At 31.4% G+C, this 17,387-nt stretch overlaps 1 protein-coding gene across 1 annotated transcript in view; it reads right to left on the bottom strand.

Annotated features, from left to right (window-relative positions):
* The window catches only part of LOC129226381 (SPRY domain-containing protein 3-like), a 31,372-nt gene extending 14,011 nt beyond the window's left edge, over positions 1 to 17,361 (bottom strand). The window contains exons 1-6 of the mRNA XM_054860984.1: positions 17,166 to 17,361; positions 16,320 to 16,473; positions 11,529 to 11,732; positions 10,669 to 10,813; positions 7,775 to 7,960; positions 1,929 to 2,078 (exon numbers count right to left, since the gene is read on the bottom strand). Of these exons, the coding sequence (XP_054716959.1) occupies positions 1,929 to 2,078; positions 7,775 to 7,960; positions 10,669 to 10,813; positions 11,529 to 11,732; positions 16,320 to 16,441 (807 nt within the window). The 5' untranslated portion in view covers positions 16,442 to 16,473; positions 17,166 to 17,361. The remainder of the gene's footprint in view (positions 1 to 1,928; positions 2,079 to 7,774; positions 7,961 to 10,668; positions 10,814 to 11,528; positions 11,733 to 16,319; positions 16,474 to 17,165) is intronic.
* Positions 17,362 to 17,387: the final 26 nt, after the last annotated feature.

Raw genomic sequence — 17,387 nt, 5'->3', positions numbered from 1 at the left:
ATAACTTGTTTATTTAATTTCTAATTTAACAACTTTTGATGAACGTGATTCATGAGCTCAATCTAAGTTGCTCTAGCCGGGAATCGAACCCTAGACCTGTGGAATACGAGATTCATATGCTAACCACTAGACAAGTAATGCTCTTTCCAAGGAGGAAAATAATATATTAAATGGAAAATCATTTGTGGCGCGATCTATCGGGGGGCAAGGCCATGACAGATTTCTGAACGGAAAGTGAGAATTTTATTCAGTGAATATACTTGTGGCACCAGCTAGTAAAGAGTCGGAGTAGATCATTTTGCCCGCAAACCGAGTCGGAGTCGGTAGTTTTGGGAGTCAAATTGAACGGAGTGGAATTGTTTTGGAGATAGAGAGAAATCATTCAAGAGTCGGAGTCTCATTTTGTTCGCAATTCCAGTGAGGTAATCGGGGTTGGAATCATGGAGTTAAAGTTGAATTGATTTTGCAGCAAATCGGAGTAAACCCTTCCAAAATCCAGGAGTCGGATTCGGAGTCAACGTCTCAGTCATTTTTCCTCCAATTCTCAACCCTGAATGTTGATCCGTATAGCCTTACGTTTGATCAATAGTCGGATATTCGAATAATAAAACTTATCCTATTTTAACAGTTGGGAGATTTCCAAAAATTTTAGATTGGGAAAATTTTTATTGGAAAATTTAAACGATCTACTTTTTTTCCGATGAAATGTAACTCGGCAAATTTTCATCAGAAAATTTGATCGTTACGATCTCTTTTTCTGATGACATGCAGCTCGGCAAATTTTCATCGGAAAATTTGATCGTTACAATCTCTTTTTCCGATGAAATGCAGCTCGGCAAATTTTCATCGGAAAATTTGATCGTTACGATCTCTTCTTCCGATGAAATGTAGCTCGGCAAATTTTCATCAGAAAATTTGATCATTACGATCTCTTTTTCCGATAAAATGTAGCTCGGCAAATTTTCATCGAAAAATTTGATCGTTACGATCTCTTTTTCCGATGAAATGTAGCTCGGCAAATTTTCATCGGAAAATTTGATCGTCACGATCTCTTTTTCGGACAAAATGCAGCTCAGCAAATTTTCATCGGAAAATTTGATCGTAAGGATATAGTTTTCCCGATAGAAAACAGCTCATCGAAAACCGTTCTCGGATTCTGATCGCAACGATATCAGCGTGCATTACGCGATGAGTTTAGGAGGAGTCAATGATCGGCCGAGCAAAATCCGATGAGTTGATGCTACCTGGGAACTTTCTCATTTAGACTATGATTCCAGGCTTAGAAGGCTAAAAATGTACAGCCTTGAGCAAAGAAGAGACCGAGGGGACATGATTCAGTTGTTTAAATTTATTAAAATGAAAGATGCTACGGGGCTGAAGTTTAGCACTGAAAACAGGACAAGGGGTACATGAATAGAATAAAAAATCAAACCCTTTCTGGTTCGCAGGTCAAAAAAAAAAAGTTGAGAAATGCTGGCTTAAATAACTTTTCTAAAGACACAAATGACATTTTAAAGTAATTAAAAAGCAGAAACACTGCATTCTAAATTCAATTGCAATTAATGAAGAAGAAAAAAATAAGAAAATTATACACAGTTTTACATGCATAACTACTCGTTAAAACTTGAGAGTTATGTTTGTTTGAAAGGACTGAAAAAATGTCCACAGTTAAAAAAATTCTCAACATTTCTCAATTTAAATTTTATCAAGTTCTAAAGCTTAATATCCATTTTGTAGTCTGCATTCAATTTAATAACATTTAGGTGATCAATTTAAAAACCTTCCTTATTTAATATAAAACATTTTATTTAAAAAAAAAATCTTTCAATGCTGAAAAGAGATAATAGGAAAAACCTGCATTTTGACGAATAAAATAATTACAACCACATAGCTAGTCATTATGAAAATGGTATAAAGTAATCAATTACTTTTCTAGCTAATCCAATAGCAATGTAACAATTTTCTCCAGGATCCATTATTTCTATTTCAAAGTAATGGTGAGTTGTGTCTAAAGGGTATTTGGCTTGAGCTAACCCAACATCGATGATACTTTTCCCTCTACCAGCATATTCCAAAACCTGTTTAAAATTAAAAAAAAAAAGTTATTTTGTATTTTACTAAAGGATTCACAACTGAATTGATCAATACACAACTTTTTTTTCAAAGAAAATAATTTGTCAATGCATACATTTCAGGCTGAATTACATGAACTCCTTGAAACTACAAAAAGTTTGTAACAACAAAAGTGCATAAAATTGAAAAGCATTGAAAACTAGATGCTCCAGATAGTATATGTATTTATATGGTAAGCCATATGTAAAACAAAGATTTTAAACGGAACAAATTGCATGTGCATTGCATGCTAAGAAAAAAATATTGCAAGAAATTAAAATACTACTTATCCATATATAAGCATCACATTTTGAAGAAAATTTTAATTATGGTTTCTTTAGACATAATGTCAGAACATTTTTTTATTTTATCAATACTAAAAATAATTTCATTTTTGTTTAGCACCAGATAAAAAAAAAACCTCATATAACCAAAGATTCATATTGTAAGGTCTGCTGAGCATCTTTATAGAGATAAAAGCAATGACAGCTACTTTTGACCTTGCATTGAGTTCATAAAAAGGTTTGAAATATTACATTGTTTTAAAGGGGATATCACACGAGAGAAATTACGGGACATCGCAACCGCAATTGGAACCGTCAACGCTATCTGGAACTGGTTTTTCGGACGGGAAGTTGCCTACAGGGTTACTGCCGGTTGCTCGATTTGTTCACAACGGGGGCTACCACTTTTTAGCTTACATCCATGTGTTTGCGCTTGTTCATCGCGTTTCGTCAATTCCGCATTTGGTTATCACACTGCGTCGCGTTAATTTGACACTTATGGATGAAATTAGTAATCAAATACTTAATGCAGCTCTTGCAGCTTTAATTGTATGCGGATTTGTGAAAAGATGGCCAAAAAAAAAGGGAAATGATCAAGGCAATGATTTTAGAGCTAGAGCATCAATTATTATTTCATGCAGTCACCAAAGCTCCTCCTGTTAAATTCATAGTTGAGTTTTAACATTAATTTGTAGAACTTATGGTGAAAATTTCAGAAAAACAGAAAAATTTTATTACTATTAATTGAATGTTTGATTTAAAGTGATACTCTTGTTACATTTAAAGAAGACATACAGAATATATGACTTCTCTAGGCTTATTTTTCCCATAACTACTAAACAAAATTTTAATTTTAGATAGGAATTATTAGTCACTTATTGACAAGTAAGAAAAAAAATTAACTCTAACAAATTATACCTAAATTCATTGCTAAAAACAAACATAAAGAATTCAAAAAAAAAAAAAAAGCCAGCAAACTCTGATCAATAGGTCTTTCATAGTTTTTTTAAACTTCGAGTTTATTGGATGTGCTAACTCTTTAACCTACACAAATATAATACCTCTAGATACATATTGCACACAGGAAAATGTCTGTTCGAGTTTATTAAAATAGTTCCAGACATTTAAAAATAAAATGACGCTTAAAAAAAAATGTGATGAAACGATGAAGCGCAAAAAGCCAGTATTATTTAATGTACAATTTTGAAACTTTTTAAAAACATTCTTTTAGTCGATTAATAAAACCATTAAAATTTCAGTTAAATATGCTACGTGTAAATAACTGGGATTGCAGACTGAACTCTCATAATTTGAGCTGCGAAACTGTTTAACACTATCAGAATCTTGCATAGTAACGTTAAAAAGTTGAGAAAATTAAAACTTTTCATAATATTCTAGATTTCTATTGTACAATAGATGTTTGCCTTACATGCTACTATACACCATTCTGTATAGTATGATGGAAATTTCATTTTATTATAAAAAATTAATATAATAAATATTATCAAAGTAATAAATTTAAAAAACACTGTAGGGGAATGTGGGGCAAAGTGAAATAGTTAACTTACTTTTTTCAAAATGAACAAATTAAAAATTCCTTCTGAAAATTACGGTACAGAAAGGAAGGAAAATATGTTTTGCGTTAAAACTCGCATTGAATAAGTATTTTTTATTTTTGGCAGTAAGTTTGTGCCTCAAAAAAAAAAAAAAAAAGGTGGTAATTTTTCATCTTTTTTTTTCCATGGGGCAAAGTGAAAAATTAAATATTTTTCTAACGAAAGTTTTTTCATTCTATCGTTAAAGATATTTTTTGTCAAATAAGTGTGTAAATAAAAGAAAGAATGAATAAGTGAAAAGAAAATGAAGGAATAAACGAAAATAAATTAATGAATACATAAAATAGCGAATTATTAAGAAAATAAGTCAATAAATGAATAAATAAGGGAAGTATTGTAGAAGGAATGTAAACGAACTAATTAATAAATGAATACATAAGTGATTTTATCAAAGACCGAATATGATACGAAATATTTCACTTTGCCCCGCATGGACATGCTTAACTATACAAGCATTTATAATACAAATAAGCTTAATACTGAGCAAATAAACACTGCATTGAATATTAGTAGGTCTCAATCAATATTTCAAATGTTAATAAAAAGAACTTTAGCATTTAATAATGACAAACATTTTTTGACATCTCAACAAAATATTACAATGTGCGTATCATTTTTAAAAAATTCTTTGTATTATCATATTCTTTGATTTTCAGAGGGATTTTTTTTCTTGACTGAAATAAAGTACCTGTGTTACTACAGTCAAAATATTACTAAATAGGTGGCGCTAAAAGTAGAGTAAATATTTCACCACTTCACTTTGCCTTACATTCCCCTACATTTCAAGTATTTTAAAATGGAAGATACTGTATGTACCCATCAGTTTGAATTAAAAAAAAAAGTACAGCTTCAATGCTATGATTTTTAAAAAGGAATTTTCAAGTAACTTTTTCAAGGAAAAAGCTTACTGTAATTGTTCAAGTATCAGAATGGGGTGGTTTCCTCCAGTCAAAAGTAGTACTTATAGTCAATGAAATTGATAGAATAAGCGAAAAAAAAAAAAAATAATAATTTGGACCAGGGTTGGCAAAAACCCGGGTTTTTTTAAAAAAGCCCATGGACCCAGGGTTTTTTGGGATTTTTTAAATAAAACCCAAAAAAAAACCAACTAAAGTTGGGTTTTTTTAAAAGAAATGTGGGTTTTTTTGTCTTTTTTTAGGGAAAATGTGGGGTACTTGTAGCATATTGTAGCATAAGTATATGGACAAAGCGCAAAAATTATCTTCGGGTAAAAAGCTGGAAAACTAGTTAAAATTCAGAGTTTTATGGAGAAAAGTATAAAAGACGAAAAAACCCAAGAATGTTTAAGTTTCAGATTTTTTAATTTTCAATATTACCAATAGTTAAGGCTAAGTTACTTCTCGGGTGATAAAATCTATTGTTCGTTTTTAATTACTAAATTTTTTTTTTGCATTTTACTTTATAGTATTTCATTTTTTTTATGCAAAACTACTGTAGAACCTCAATTAGTTTAAATCCCTTTTTACTGAATTCCAGCTTAATCAAGACATTTCTTTGAATTTTATGTTGCCTGTTTTTCTATTTGTTTTCAGGGTAAGAAATATTAAACTTTTTTGTAAAATAATGAAAATACTGTACCTGTTCTGTTTTCCGTCGACCGTTTGAAAAATCTGTTTATTTCTAAAAAATTTACCTTGTGTTTATTCAAGATTTGTGACGTGTTGGTTAGCAGAAAATAATTTACATGAAAGCCTTTTAACTAGATTAGTTTCCTCTGTACAATCTACCAATATTGAGAAAATCAGACGTGACAGGACTTGGTCAAGATAATTTGAGTTATTTATTGACCAGAAGAAAAAGTTAAATACATTTATTTAAAATCTTTGAAGTATATTTTTAATGCTGTTAAGAGTTAAGAAATACTATTAAAGCTCAAAATTCATTTTTTATGTTCATTGTCTGTGGTGAAGAACAAATAAAAAAAAAAGTTTAAATTGTAAAAATATTTAAATTAATTAATTTTTTTTAACTTCTCACAAAATTAAAAAAAACCCAAAAGTGGGCTAAATAATGGGTTTTTTTAAATGGGTTTTTTCAAAAAAAAACATTGGGTCCAACCCAATTGGGTCCAATTCGGACAACCCTGATTTGGACCCAGAAAATACTTTCATTTTCCCAACCGTTATTTTTTAATCAATTTTTTTAAATCCCTATTTTTCAAACAAGGTGTGATCTTGATGACGTCAAAAATGATGCACTTAGCCGCACCTTTCACCATGTTTCCACGTTATGATAATCAAGAAGCGAATTAAAATTGCACTCTATGCTTGCTATCAACCCTATCGTTGCCAATACACGTGAGTAAAGATGCGAATTAAATATTTTGCGCTGTGAATGGCAACACGAAATGGCATTTCATCACTTGTGACGTCACACGACAGAAATATAAACAATAAAAGCGCAACGATTTAAGTAATTTTTTTAAAATATTAAACAAAAACAAATTATTTAAAAAATGGTCAGATCTTATGTTTTTAAGCATGCTCTTTCAAAAAAAAAATACTTTCAAAATTTTGGAAACGACCCCATTGTAACATTTGTGCAAAACAATTTTCAAAAACCCAATGAAACAAAAAAAAAAAACAATATAAATTAATAAATGCATAAAATTTGCACTGATGTTAACTAACATATAAGTAGCAATTTAAATTCAAAATCAGATGCAAAACCAGAGGTTAAATGTCGCTCATACGTTTTTTTAAAGTGTAACTGAAAATTATTGAAACATAAAATAAATACAACAATAAAAAGGAATTCCCACATTTCCGTCGCCACGATTGCAAAAGTATTTTACAGTGACGCTGCCTGACGTCACGAAATCCCAGCGCCTTGATTGGTTCCTCCGTAACTTGCCTAGAATTAAAGGCAATTTTTTTCTAGCGGAGGAAAAAATTTGCCCCTATACGAGCAACTGCGAATTTTCATAGCACACGAGTATTTTGGAGCAATCGTTTGTGGAAGTGAGTAGAAAAACCAGTTCCAGATAGCGTTACGGTTGCTATTGCGGTTGCGATGTCCTGCAATTTCTCTCGTGTGATATCCCCTTAAGGTAACACTTTTTGGGGGAAAAAACTAGTTCATAAAATCATCGGCATAAATAATCGGCATTCATAAAATAAAATTTAAAAAATTACAAATGACAAAGTTATTATCCTAAGTAATCCTTCAAGGTTAATTATTTTGAGACTTTGGTTATCTGTAATCAAATTTATCTTTTACTGGGATGTGAAGCAAACTAGCCTGGACACCAGGATTTTGTTTGGAAACTAGGATGTCTGGCAAGCCTATTTATAGGTAATATCTTCATATAAGTAAAACACAAACTCCAAATTTCTATGTCTGGGGGTAAACTCCAAAACTACCAGACCAATGTCATTGAAATTTTCAGTTTGCCTAGATTAGTGAAGGGAAGGTATATAGTCTAATTTGAAAAAATTCGATGAATAATTCTTTTTTTATAGTTAATAAGTGTATCTTTTTCATGAAAAAACTCATAACCCAAGAATTTTGCACAAAATGTCATGATTTTAAGGCTTTTATTGAAAGCGCCAAGATCCTGGGGAAAAATTCAAGCATCTGGTTACTAGATTTCCCGAAATTCTTCTAGGTAGCTCAAGAAGAAATGACTTTCTCCAATGGGAAAAACCTCTGGCACTGTTGAATGTGGATGCCACATAAATTTCTATAGGTTGTTCAAAGCTCACCAAATAATCTTTGAGTCAAGACAATTAGCATACTTACAGTTCCATTCAACTTTATATCATGTAGTCTAGACCACTCTTCTTCATTGCTATCAACACACATAAGCATGTCGTCATCAGAGAGCCATTTAATTCCTAGGGTTAAACGAACTTCTCCCCCAGCTGAATGAAGACCTACGGCTGGGTACACTACACTTGTTGGCATTCCATACACAGAAGCACCAACCTGAAGTTAAAAGAGGTATGAGAGTACAAAAAGTCTGAAAATACACATAAAACTTGAATTTTGCAACAAAGAAAAAGTGTGAAAGGTTATTTTGCATGATGTTCGGTTACTTTGAAAAAAAAAATAATTAAATGATGCAACCACTTTTGAATGTTTTTAGAAATGTATGTTAAAATAATTGCATTCAGGGCCGGATTTAGGGGAGGGCAGGCGGGGCTACTGCCCCTACAAAGAATATTTCTACAAAGAATGCGCAAAAATAATATTATAATCGATATATCAGAAAGCCCTGATTGCAAGTATCCATTAACTGTCAATTTTTCATTTGATCGAGCATTTCAGTGGCTATATATATATATATTTTTTATTCATTTAATTTGTAATTTATACCTATGAGTCAAGGTATATATGTCAGTTTTACAAAGCATGTATAAATATAATATTCAACATCCAAACTAATAACCAATCAATATCAATACATATATGTGTTTTATTTTTATAACATTAAGTTATCAGATTTTGCAAATGATTATAAATATCATATGAAAATAACCTTAAAAATACATAACATTTAAAATGAAATGTTTAGATACAAATAAGAAACAGTAATTTTAAGTCTATAAATTAAAACAACAATAATATAAAAAATAAATATCAGTAACTTCAGGATGTATTTACTATTAAAGTGCTAATCGAAAACAGCGGATATATACATCTATATCAAAGTATTCGGATATGCAGCAAAGTATTGGATATTTTCGAAACTATGATGATCTTTTCGAACCCTGATTAGGGGCCTCCACACTTCCAAATCCGGCCCTGATTGCATTATAACTAATTCTTGATTATCTATCCCTGTTCTGTGCAGCATTCAAAATCATTGGTCCTTTCCTCTTAGACCAGTGACAGTTGCTTCAGCCTACTATTAAATAGAATTCATAGTCTGAATCTAGTGGTCCATTAGAGTCAATTAATAAATTCATGCCATTTAATTCCGCACAATTTTTTTAATTTACATTATTTTTGTTTTCTTACATTCAGGAAAAATTTTCTGACATGAGTTTTAAATTGAATCCAATAATAAGCTACATTGTAAAGATTTGGTGGAAAGTAAATAAGATGTAAATAAAATATTTATAAATTTATGAAGAAACATAGTTCATCCTTAACTACATTTCATGTTAAGTGGACCAGTCATGGTATTTGCAGAACAGTATATCTTTAAGCTTATTGGTCCACTGGACCAGTTAGTTTTTATAAGGATCTTTGATGTTGCTGTGAAAGTAGCAGTTGCACACCAAAAACTCTTTTCAAGAATTTTTGGTTCTGCCAGTTTCTTAGAAACTGAAAAAAGAGAGTGAAGCCCCCAAAGAAGGTGGCTACTTCGCGGAAATGGAGCTGTACACCTACCGGAGGGGGCAAGGTTGGTGCAGCTCCCTTGGTGACTAGTTAGAAAAAAATAACCGTGGAAAAATTAATAGGTAAAGAAATTACTTTTCAACTTGTTTTTCCACGAAAATGATTTTCAATTAGTTATTTTACAGGTCAATAAAAGGATTTTCAATTGTTTTTTCCTCATATGTAAAGGGTGTCCCAAAATTAACGCAAGATTTGAATTTGCCACCATTTTTGCTGTAAATTGTTGGCAGCCATGGAAAAAGAACAATTTTACAGCTGGGAGTTTAGGGTTAGTAAAAATGGAGTGTTATGCTATTATACAGCCAGCGAAACAATTCAATCACTGCATGAGGAATTTCCTGTTCGTGTACTCTCTCGTTTCGGTGATACAAATTGTACCCTAGATAGTGTGATTTTACATCATTAGACTTCTTCCTATGGGGTTATTTGAAGTCAAATGTCTATGTCAGCAATCCCACAACCACCCGGGCATTACCTAATTGCGATATCGAGCGCCAATAACAGTAAACCGCTTGACCTGCCCAAACTTTCATTATTTTTCAAATAATTGTTCGATAATGAAAACGCATTATAGAATCGAAAATGCTCCATTTGTAATAACCCTAGACCCTCAGCTGCCAAATTGTTCTTTTTTCAAGATTGCCCACAATTTATTGCAAAAATGGCGGCAAATTCAAATCTTGCGTTAATTTTGGGACACCCTTTATTTTTAATCAGCTCCCTAGACATTTTTTTTGAAATGAGATGGGAGCTTTTATAATTAGTCAAACGTGCATGAATTGAAATGCATCACAATTCATTCCAATTGCATTTATTTTAGTTCACTTGCAGTACGCTTTCTGAATTAATTTCATGTTTTATCTTTCAAAAAGATTTGTTATCATCATTTACCCACCAAGAGCTTTCTTTCTATCTTATACCAATAGGTTCATAAGCTGCATGCCAATGACTTAGTGAGGAATTGTTTACTAGCTAACTAGCTAACATTAAGATTTTTCCATAGTTATCAGGAAATTTTCCCCTTATTTACAACATTTTCCTTCAAACTCTTGATATTTTTGTGCAAATTATTTGCATTTAACCAACAGTTACTCAATATTTGCACTTAATCCACAGGACTTGCTAAAAAGTAATCTAGATGTTAAATTTAATATTCAAACTCTCTTGCATATATTCTTGTTGTAGCAGCTCTGTGGCCTAATATTTAATGCCCATTTATAAAAACAAGTTTGCATACACACACATACACACATGATGCATAATCTTATTTGTATTGTTAAAATACTTACAGCTTTTCCATTTTTTGTAAAGAATACAAAAGCATATCTTTTGTTATTTTGAGAAGGTGTATCATAAATTATACCACACCCCATGCGATCACCTGAATCACATTTCGGGCCAAATTCCATTCCTTTATCAGCATCTCTGTACAACCTATAAGAAAAGCAATCTATGACGCAAATACAAATTAAAGACATCGGCCACACAAAGAAAAATTCAGGTTACATCACTGACCCAAATCAGTACATAACAGCAGTAGGGGCTCTCAAAAAAATTTATTAGGTTTTTTTTTGTGAAATCTTAATTATTTTGTACAGAAAGCAAATTTGAGGCTAGGGAAACTAATGAATTAAGCTTTAGCAAAATACATAAATTAAAATTCATATACTCAAATGATAAAAGTTGGTTTATTTTTATCCTAACATAGGACGGTTATAGCAAATATGTATTAACCATTTTTTGGGGGCATAAAGGCCAAGGTGCTAAATGAGCTAAAAAGTAAATAAATAGCTGATGTTGTAAACACAATTTTTTTAAAGCGTCATTAAGTTTTTAAAAATATTTATAATAAAATACTGTGTAAGACCCTAAATTTCTATTTTTGTTTTTTATTGCAATTATTTTTGCATTTATTTAAACCAATTTATTTTGGGGGTTTAAATAGAAATTGGCAGTAGAAACAAAACTAAGACAATTTTATTTACAGAATAATACCATTACTCATTCATTTCAACAGACATATAAATGCTATTTAATTGCAACTAGTAAACATTGTAACTTTATAAAAACATACTATGTATATTTATATTCAGTTTTGAAAGAACATTTTTTTTTAAATTAAAATAAATAAATAAATAAATAAAACTACCTTCCATCTTCAGCATGATAGCCTATTGAATTGCATACCCATCCTGGATATTGGTCCAGTGGATGTTTAGCAGAGACTAACCCAATAGCGATGCTGCCACTCACACCACTGTCAATTATTTCTATTTCAAAATAATTTCGATCTGGCTTTAAAGCATCGGCAGCAACATACATACCAACATGGTTGAAGTCATCAGGAGCATAACTGAAACAAAAATTACAAATACAACTACCAGTATATTTCAATATCATATAACATATACAGTCTCTCTTCATCATGTTACCTTAGGGCAGGCTTTGTGATTTTTAAAAAAAAAAACCCAAAAAGTTGGATTTTTAAAATTTAAATCAATTTTTTTTTATTTAAATAAGATTTTTTTGATTTTTTAATTCTTCAAAAATTTGTAATTATTACTTTATATTCATAAACATAATATGCTTCATACAGTACATGAATCCAACCAGCTTACTTTTAACACCAAGATAAGTTCTGTAACTATTCAATACATTTTAAAGATTTATAAATACATTATAATACTTAGATTAGAAGTGATTTTGTTTTATGCTTTGCTTAAAAATAAGGTTTCCATCATCATGTATGTTTTAGTGTAAAATAATATGTTGAGCAATTACTTTTCTTAACTATATTAGTGATGGGTATAAGAAAAACTGCAAATTTTTCTTTTGTTCTGAACTGAATTAAACTTTAATTTTGAAGTAAAAGCAACATTGCAAGAGTGAAATTGTTTCACACACAGAAAGAGGGATCTATGTATATTCAATAAATTACCGCCCATTAGCCAGGGCTGAAGCAGAAATACGTGAAATACACCGCCAGCTCAGTCATTTCCAGCAAAGGGAAGGGATGTAGGGATCTATGTAGTTTTGCCTTGTATAATAAAGTGTAGTTGAATTTAGAGCAAAACATTCTAAAAATGCTAAATTAATTTATAAAAATACTAGCGGTACCGGCACGGCTTTGCCCGTAGTTGAAAATTAAAAGCTCATTCGGTTCGCCTGCATATTTACAAATAATGGATGACGAATTTCTCGCCAATTGGCTATGTTCATTCGCTCTCACATTCCACGTCATGATAATTTCGTAATTTACTTGTCCATCTTATGATAATTTTGCTCCGGAAAATGTTCTTAAAATTGAAATAGAAAAAGAACAAAACTGAATTTTTAAAAAATTGCTTCGAGGTGCACACCCCCATGCTACAAACTAACTTTGTGCCAAATTTCATGAAAATCGGCCGAACGGTCTAGGCGCTATGCGCGTCACAGAGATCCTGACAGACAGAGATCCGGACAGAGGACATTCAGCTTTATTATTAGTAAAGAAATTGAATTGATTTCAATTAGTGATTTTGTCAAAAAAAAGAAGAAAAAATTACTTGATTCAAATTAATTGATTTAAATCAATGATTAAAAAAAAAATCACTTGATTTAAATCAAGCTGATTTAAATCATCAAACCCTGCCTTAAGAACTGGAGGACTGAATACAAGAGGAAGAATGACTTCTGGATTATGTCTCGCATAAAAACAAGGAATGAAAAAATTACCCTTGCATTTTAGCGCAATAGAATTTGTAGAACAATTGAGGAAATTTTCAGAAAAAGTGCAGTTACAAACACATGCTAGAAGATTGTTCCCCAATTACACACAATGCACTCACTGAAACTAAATAAGGCAATTCTGTACCTGAATATGGAAAACCTATAAAACTGTCTTACTAAACTTAGAAATACTCATAATAAGCATGTGTTCATGTATTAATCAGTTCAAAACTATTTCATGAGCTATTTATTTTAAGCAGCAAAACAACAAGTACTCATTTACAAAAAACCTATTTTTTTTAAAATAATAATCTTTCAAAAAATATAAATATTTAACTGAAGATACCGATAAAATGTAGTAAAACCAGCCTGTGTTGGGAGATGATTCTGAGCTAAGGATTGCATAAAAAAGTTTGCCCAAGCATAAATAAAGGTTAAATTGCATAAATTTTAAGCATATGCATAAAAACTGACAGGTATAGTTATTACTGATTTTGTTTTTAATCATTTAGAGTTCAATAAATGTGGTGTGATTTTTTAGAAAAATCCTTGCTTTGATCCATAATTTCAAGTTAGCTGAGCACAGGGATGACTTGATCGTGTGTAATGCACTCGAACAAAATCAGAATATAATGTCCCTAACCTGCTCTAGCCGTACACAGATGTATGTTCAAATTTTATATAATTTTACTGCAATATGAACTATTATGAAACACTGATATATAGAAACATTTTTAAAGGTCTACAGTAAAAGGAGTAAAAATTATAATAAAAATGCTTTTAGCGCTCAGGGATATTATTGAACGCAAGTGTTTTGGGGCAATTTTGCAGAATATATTGCTTTTCTGAAATTTGCATAAGGTCACCTTAGAGCAACAGTAAGACATCTAATCCCAGGAATAACACTAAGATATCCTACTGTTGCTTTGAGGCGACCATATGCCATAAAATTTTATTTTGTCAACAGACAACTAGGAATTTTATTTCCATTGTATTTTTTTAATGCACAATAAAATATTCAAAGTTACAATTAAGAAGGTTATTGTATCAAATGCCAGTTGATTTATGCGTCATAAAAAGAAATGAAAAATAATATAGTTTAAAGCAGGGACTACTTTCTACCAAAAGAAGTGCAGGAGCCCATGAGTCCTCACAACTTATTTTTACATGTAAACAACAGCCTTTGTCTAAAATGTTAAAATTTGCATGAAAAGCTGAAACGAAGTGCAGAAGCTCAGCTTCCTTGAGCTTCTATGCAAATTAAGTTCTGGCTTACAGCAGTGGCGTATATATGTTTTTATTTTGGAGGGGGCCCAAAATATAACAAAGTTTAGATATCCTCCCAGCGTTTTTTTTTGTAATTTCAATTTGGGGGGGGGGGGGAGAAACAGTGCTCTGAGCTTCTCATTTTCTTCGAGTTAAGGCAAGAACTTCATACTATCACCCAGTGACGCAACCAAAAATAGTTTTAGTGGGCACAATAAATTCAGAAATTCTCGCTTCTGATAGGGGGCGCCCGGGGTTTCTCCCGGAAATTTTTTGAAATTGTGGTCCTAAGAACGCAGTTTTAGACAGTCTCTGATGAAGCTACGGGGGAAAAAATCGGGGGACCTTCTGGGGAAATTTTTTGAAATTGAAATCTTAAAAATGCCATTTCAGGCTATATTTATTGAAGTTAGGGTAATGAAAGGAATGGGACTTTTTGAAGTTACCTACAATCGATTTTTTTTAAAATAGAGCTAAATCGATCACCCCTCCCAATTTTTCGGAGTTGAAATTCTAAAAAAGCAGTTTCAGACTAACTTTGATGATGGTACGGGCAGGCGGTTCTGGAGCTCTCTGCAAAGACTGCTTCGAAATTGAAGTCCTAAAAAACGAAATTTTAAAGTACTACTAGGTGGAGGGATTTAAACTTTTCAAGTTGCAAGCTAAAACCAAATAATAACTACCTTTATTTAAATTTTTCTCCAGATTTTGGAGGGGGCGCGGGCCCCCTCAGCCCCTTCCTTATATACGCCCTTGGCTTACAGACATGAACAAAATAGTAACATTTAATTACAAGCTTCAAAAAATGGAAGACTTCTGTCCCATTCTGATATTTTAAGAATGTATGAGAACAATAAAGAAATAATATTTTCTAATAAAAATGATCCCAAATAAGAGTAAAACATTTTCCGAATTAAAGTTTATATTATGTATTTGCATTTATTCCTGGTGGACCCCCCCCCCCCCCTCTTGCGATGCTACTGGTTACAAGGAACCTGTTTTTCATGCAAGAAGATGTGAGGTTTTGAATCGAAAACATGACTTTGGATACATTTGCTCACCTTTTTTTCCATTGAACAAACTAGGTTTCATTGTAATCTTAAAACTTATCTACAACATTTTTTGCTAACTTGCGCTTTTAACACTGCTTTATATATGTAATTTTTTTCTGGTTCTAGAATCTGTAAATGCATATCTGGCCCATGGGCAAGTGGGGGCTCAAAGCCCCCCCCCCCCCCTAGAAATTCGAACTTTTTTCCTTTTTTTTTCTTTGCAAAAATGTAAAAATATTTCTTCTTCATCCGTTAATAAATAAGTTATTAAAAATGTCAAATTTTAATAGCTGGCCAGGTCATTGCATGGTATTTTTGGCATTTATGTAGAGTCCGTAACGTGACCTTTTTTGCCATAACTTTTTAATTTACTGTTTGATTAGCTTATTTTATTTTGAGCTGTTCCTACCAACACACTACCTCAAATTAAATAATTTGCAAATTAAACAGTAAATTAAAAAGTTAGGGCAAGAAAAAGTCATGTTACAGACTCTACATAAATGTCAAAAATACTGTGAAATGACTCAGCTCCAATATGTACTGAAATCAGTTTCTATAGGGAAAATATCCTGCTAAACTATAGGAGAAATATCTGAGCCCTTCCTTAAAATTTTGCATATGGATGCCCATGACTGACCTGATGAACAATTTTTATACCTTGTATATATTTAGCAAAATTTAAATAAGCATGTTTAAGGTAAAAAAAAACAAACATTGTGAAGCATCACAACATCACAATGCAAGGTTGGTGATGCATTACAATACAGAAATTCCTACATCACCCAGCCAACAGTTTATAAGATAATATTTTAAACCATGAGGCATGCAGTTAGAAGCATCTTAATGTCATCATGACATTTAAAAATAATATTGAGAAGATGTTGAGGTCTTAAAAAATTAACCATGGACTATACCTGATAATTTCACCATCAACTGATATTCTTTCCTGACGTACTTGTTTCTTCCTTTCACATAGTCGTTCATACAAAGCCCTACCATAAAGACGTGACAAATGCCGCTGTAGCACGCCGTCCATTCGAGGATTAAAAAAACGTGGTTACTGTAGATCTATAGAAAAATAATGCTGCTTAAATTAAAAGAAACCATTGTACTTCAATAAAAAAATTCTAGTAAACATATTTGCACTGCATTATTCAAGAGTAGGATTAAAATTGGAAAACAAAATTACAATTTGAGTATTTTTACAGCTACGTTTAAACATTCCTGGAACACTAAGATTTCATAAAATAAATTTAAAAACTTTTTTGATAACATAGTTGCAAATACTTTCTGTGCAGGTAAACGGCAGTATCTGCAGAAATGAGTTTTTGAGGTATTTATAGAAACACGTTTTGGATTAAATATTGAAACACTCCAGCAATGCTGCAGCAGTTACTTAAAATTCATTACTAGAATTATTTTTAAACGAAAGTAAAGAATTACTTTCCGGGTACCTAAAATCCAAACAATTTAAGTAGAAATAAAATGCATTTTTAGCATTTAAATGTGTGGGAAATTCATACATGTAAAACTTTTAAATTGCTATTTTAACAATAGGAATCTTCAACGTTGTTTAAAAAAAATAATGCAGCAAATTAGAAACTAATATGTTGTCGCAAGGTTTTTGACATTTAATACCATGCAAAGAAAGGAGCATAAAAAAGCAAATGCATTCATTTTGATACTTTATAAGTTTCATACCACTTATATATTTCTAAGGTCAAAAGGAAAATTCAATGCAAAAATTTAGAAAAACTTACTTAACTCTATTTTAAATAACAAACTGCCATGACATTGCAGTATTTAAATGTCATAAAATTAAGTAATTAAATACAATGACACATGCTATTTATTAACAGAGTTGCACCAATCACTTAATTCTGAAATTCTTTTTGGACCGGCTTCAATTTTTAGCAAAATATTACATGCTTGACATTGACATTGAATTGAGTACAAAACCTTCGGACTAATTTTATCGTGTA

This window comes from Uloborus diversus, chromosome 7, assembly GCF_026930045.1.
Source record: "Uloborus diversus isolate 005 chromosome 7, Udiv.v.3.1, whole genome shotgun sequence".
Taxonomy (NCBI): Eukaryota; Metazoa; Arthropoda; class Arachnida; order Araneae; family Uloboridae; genus Uloborus; species Uloborus diversus.
Note: the sequence above shows the minus strand (reverse complement) of the source record. Positions and strands in the feature narration are given on the sequence as shown.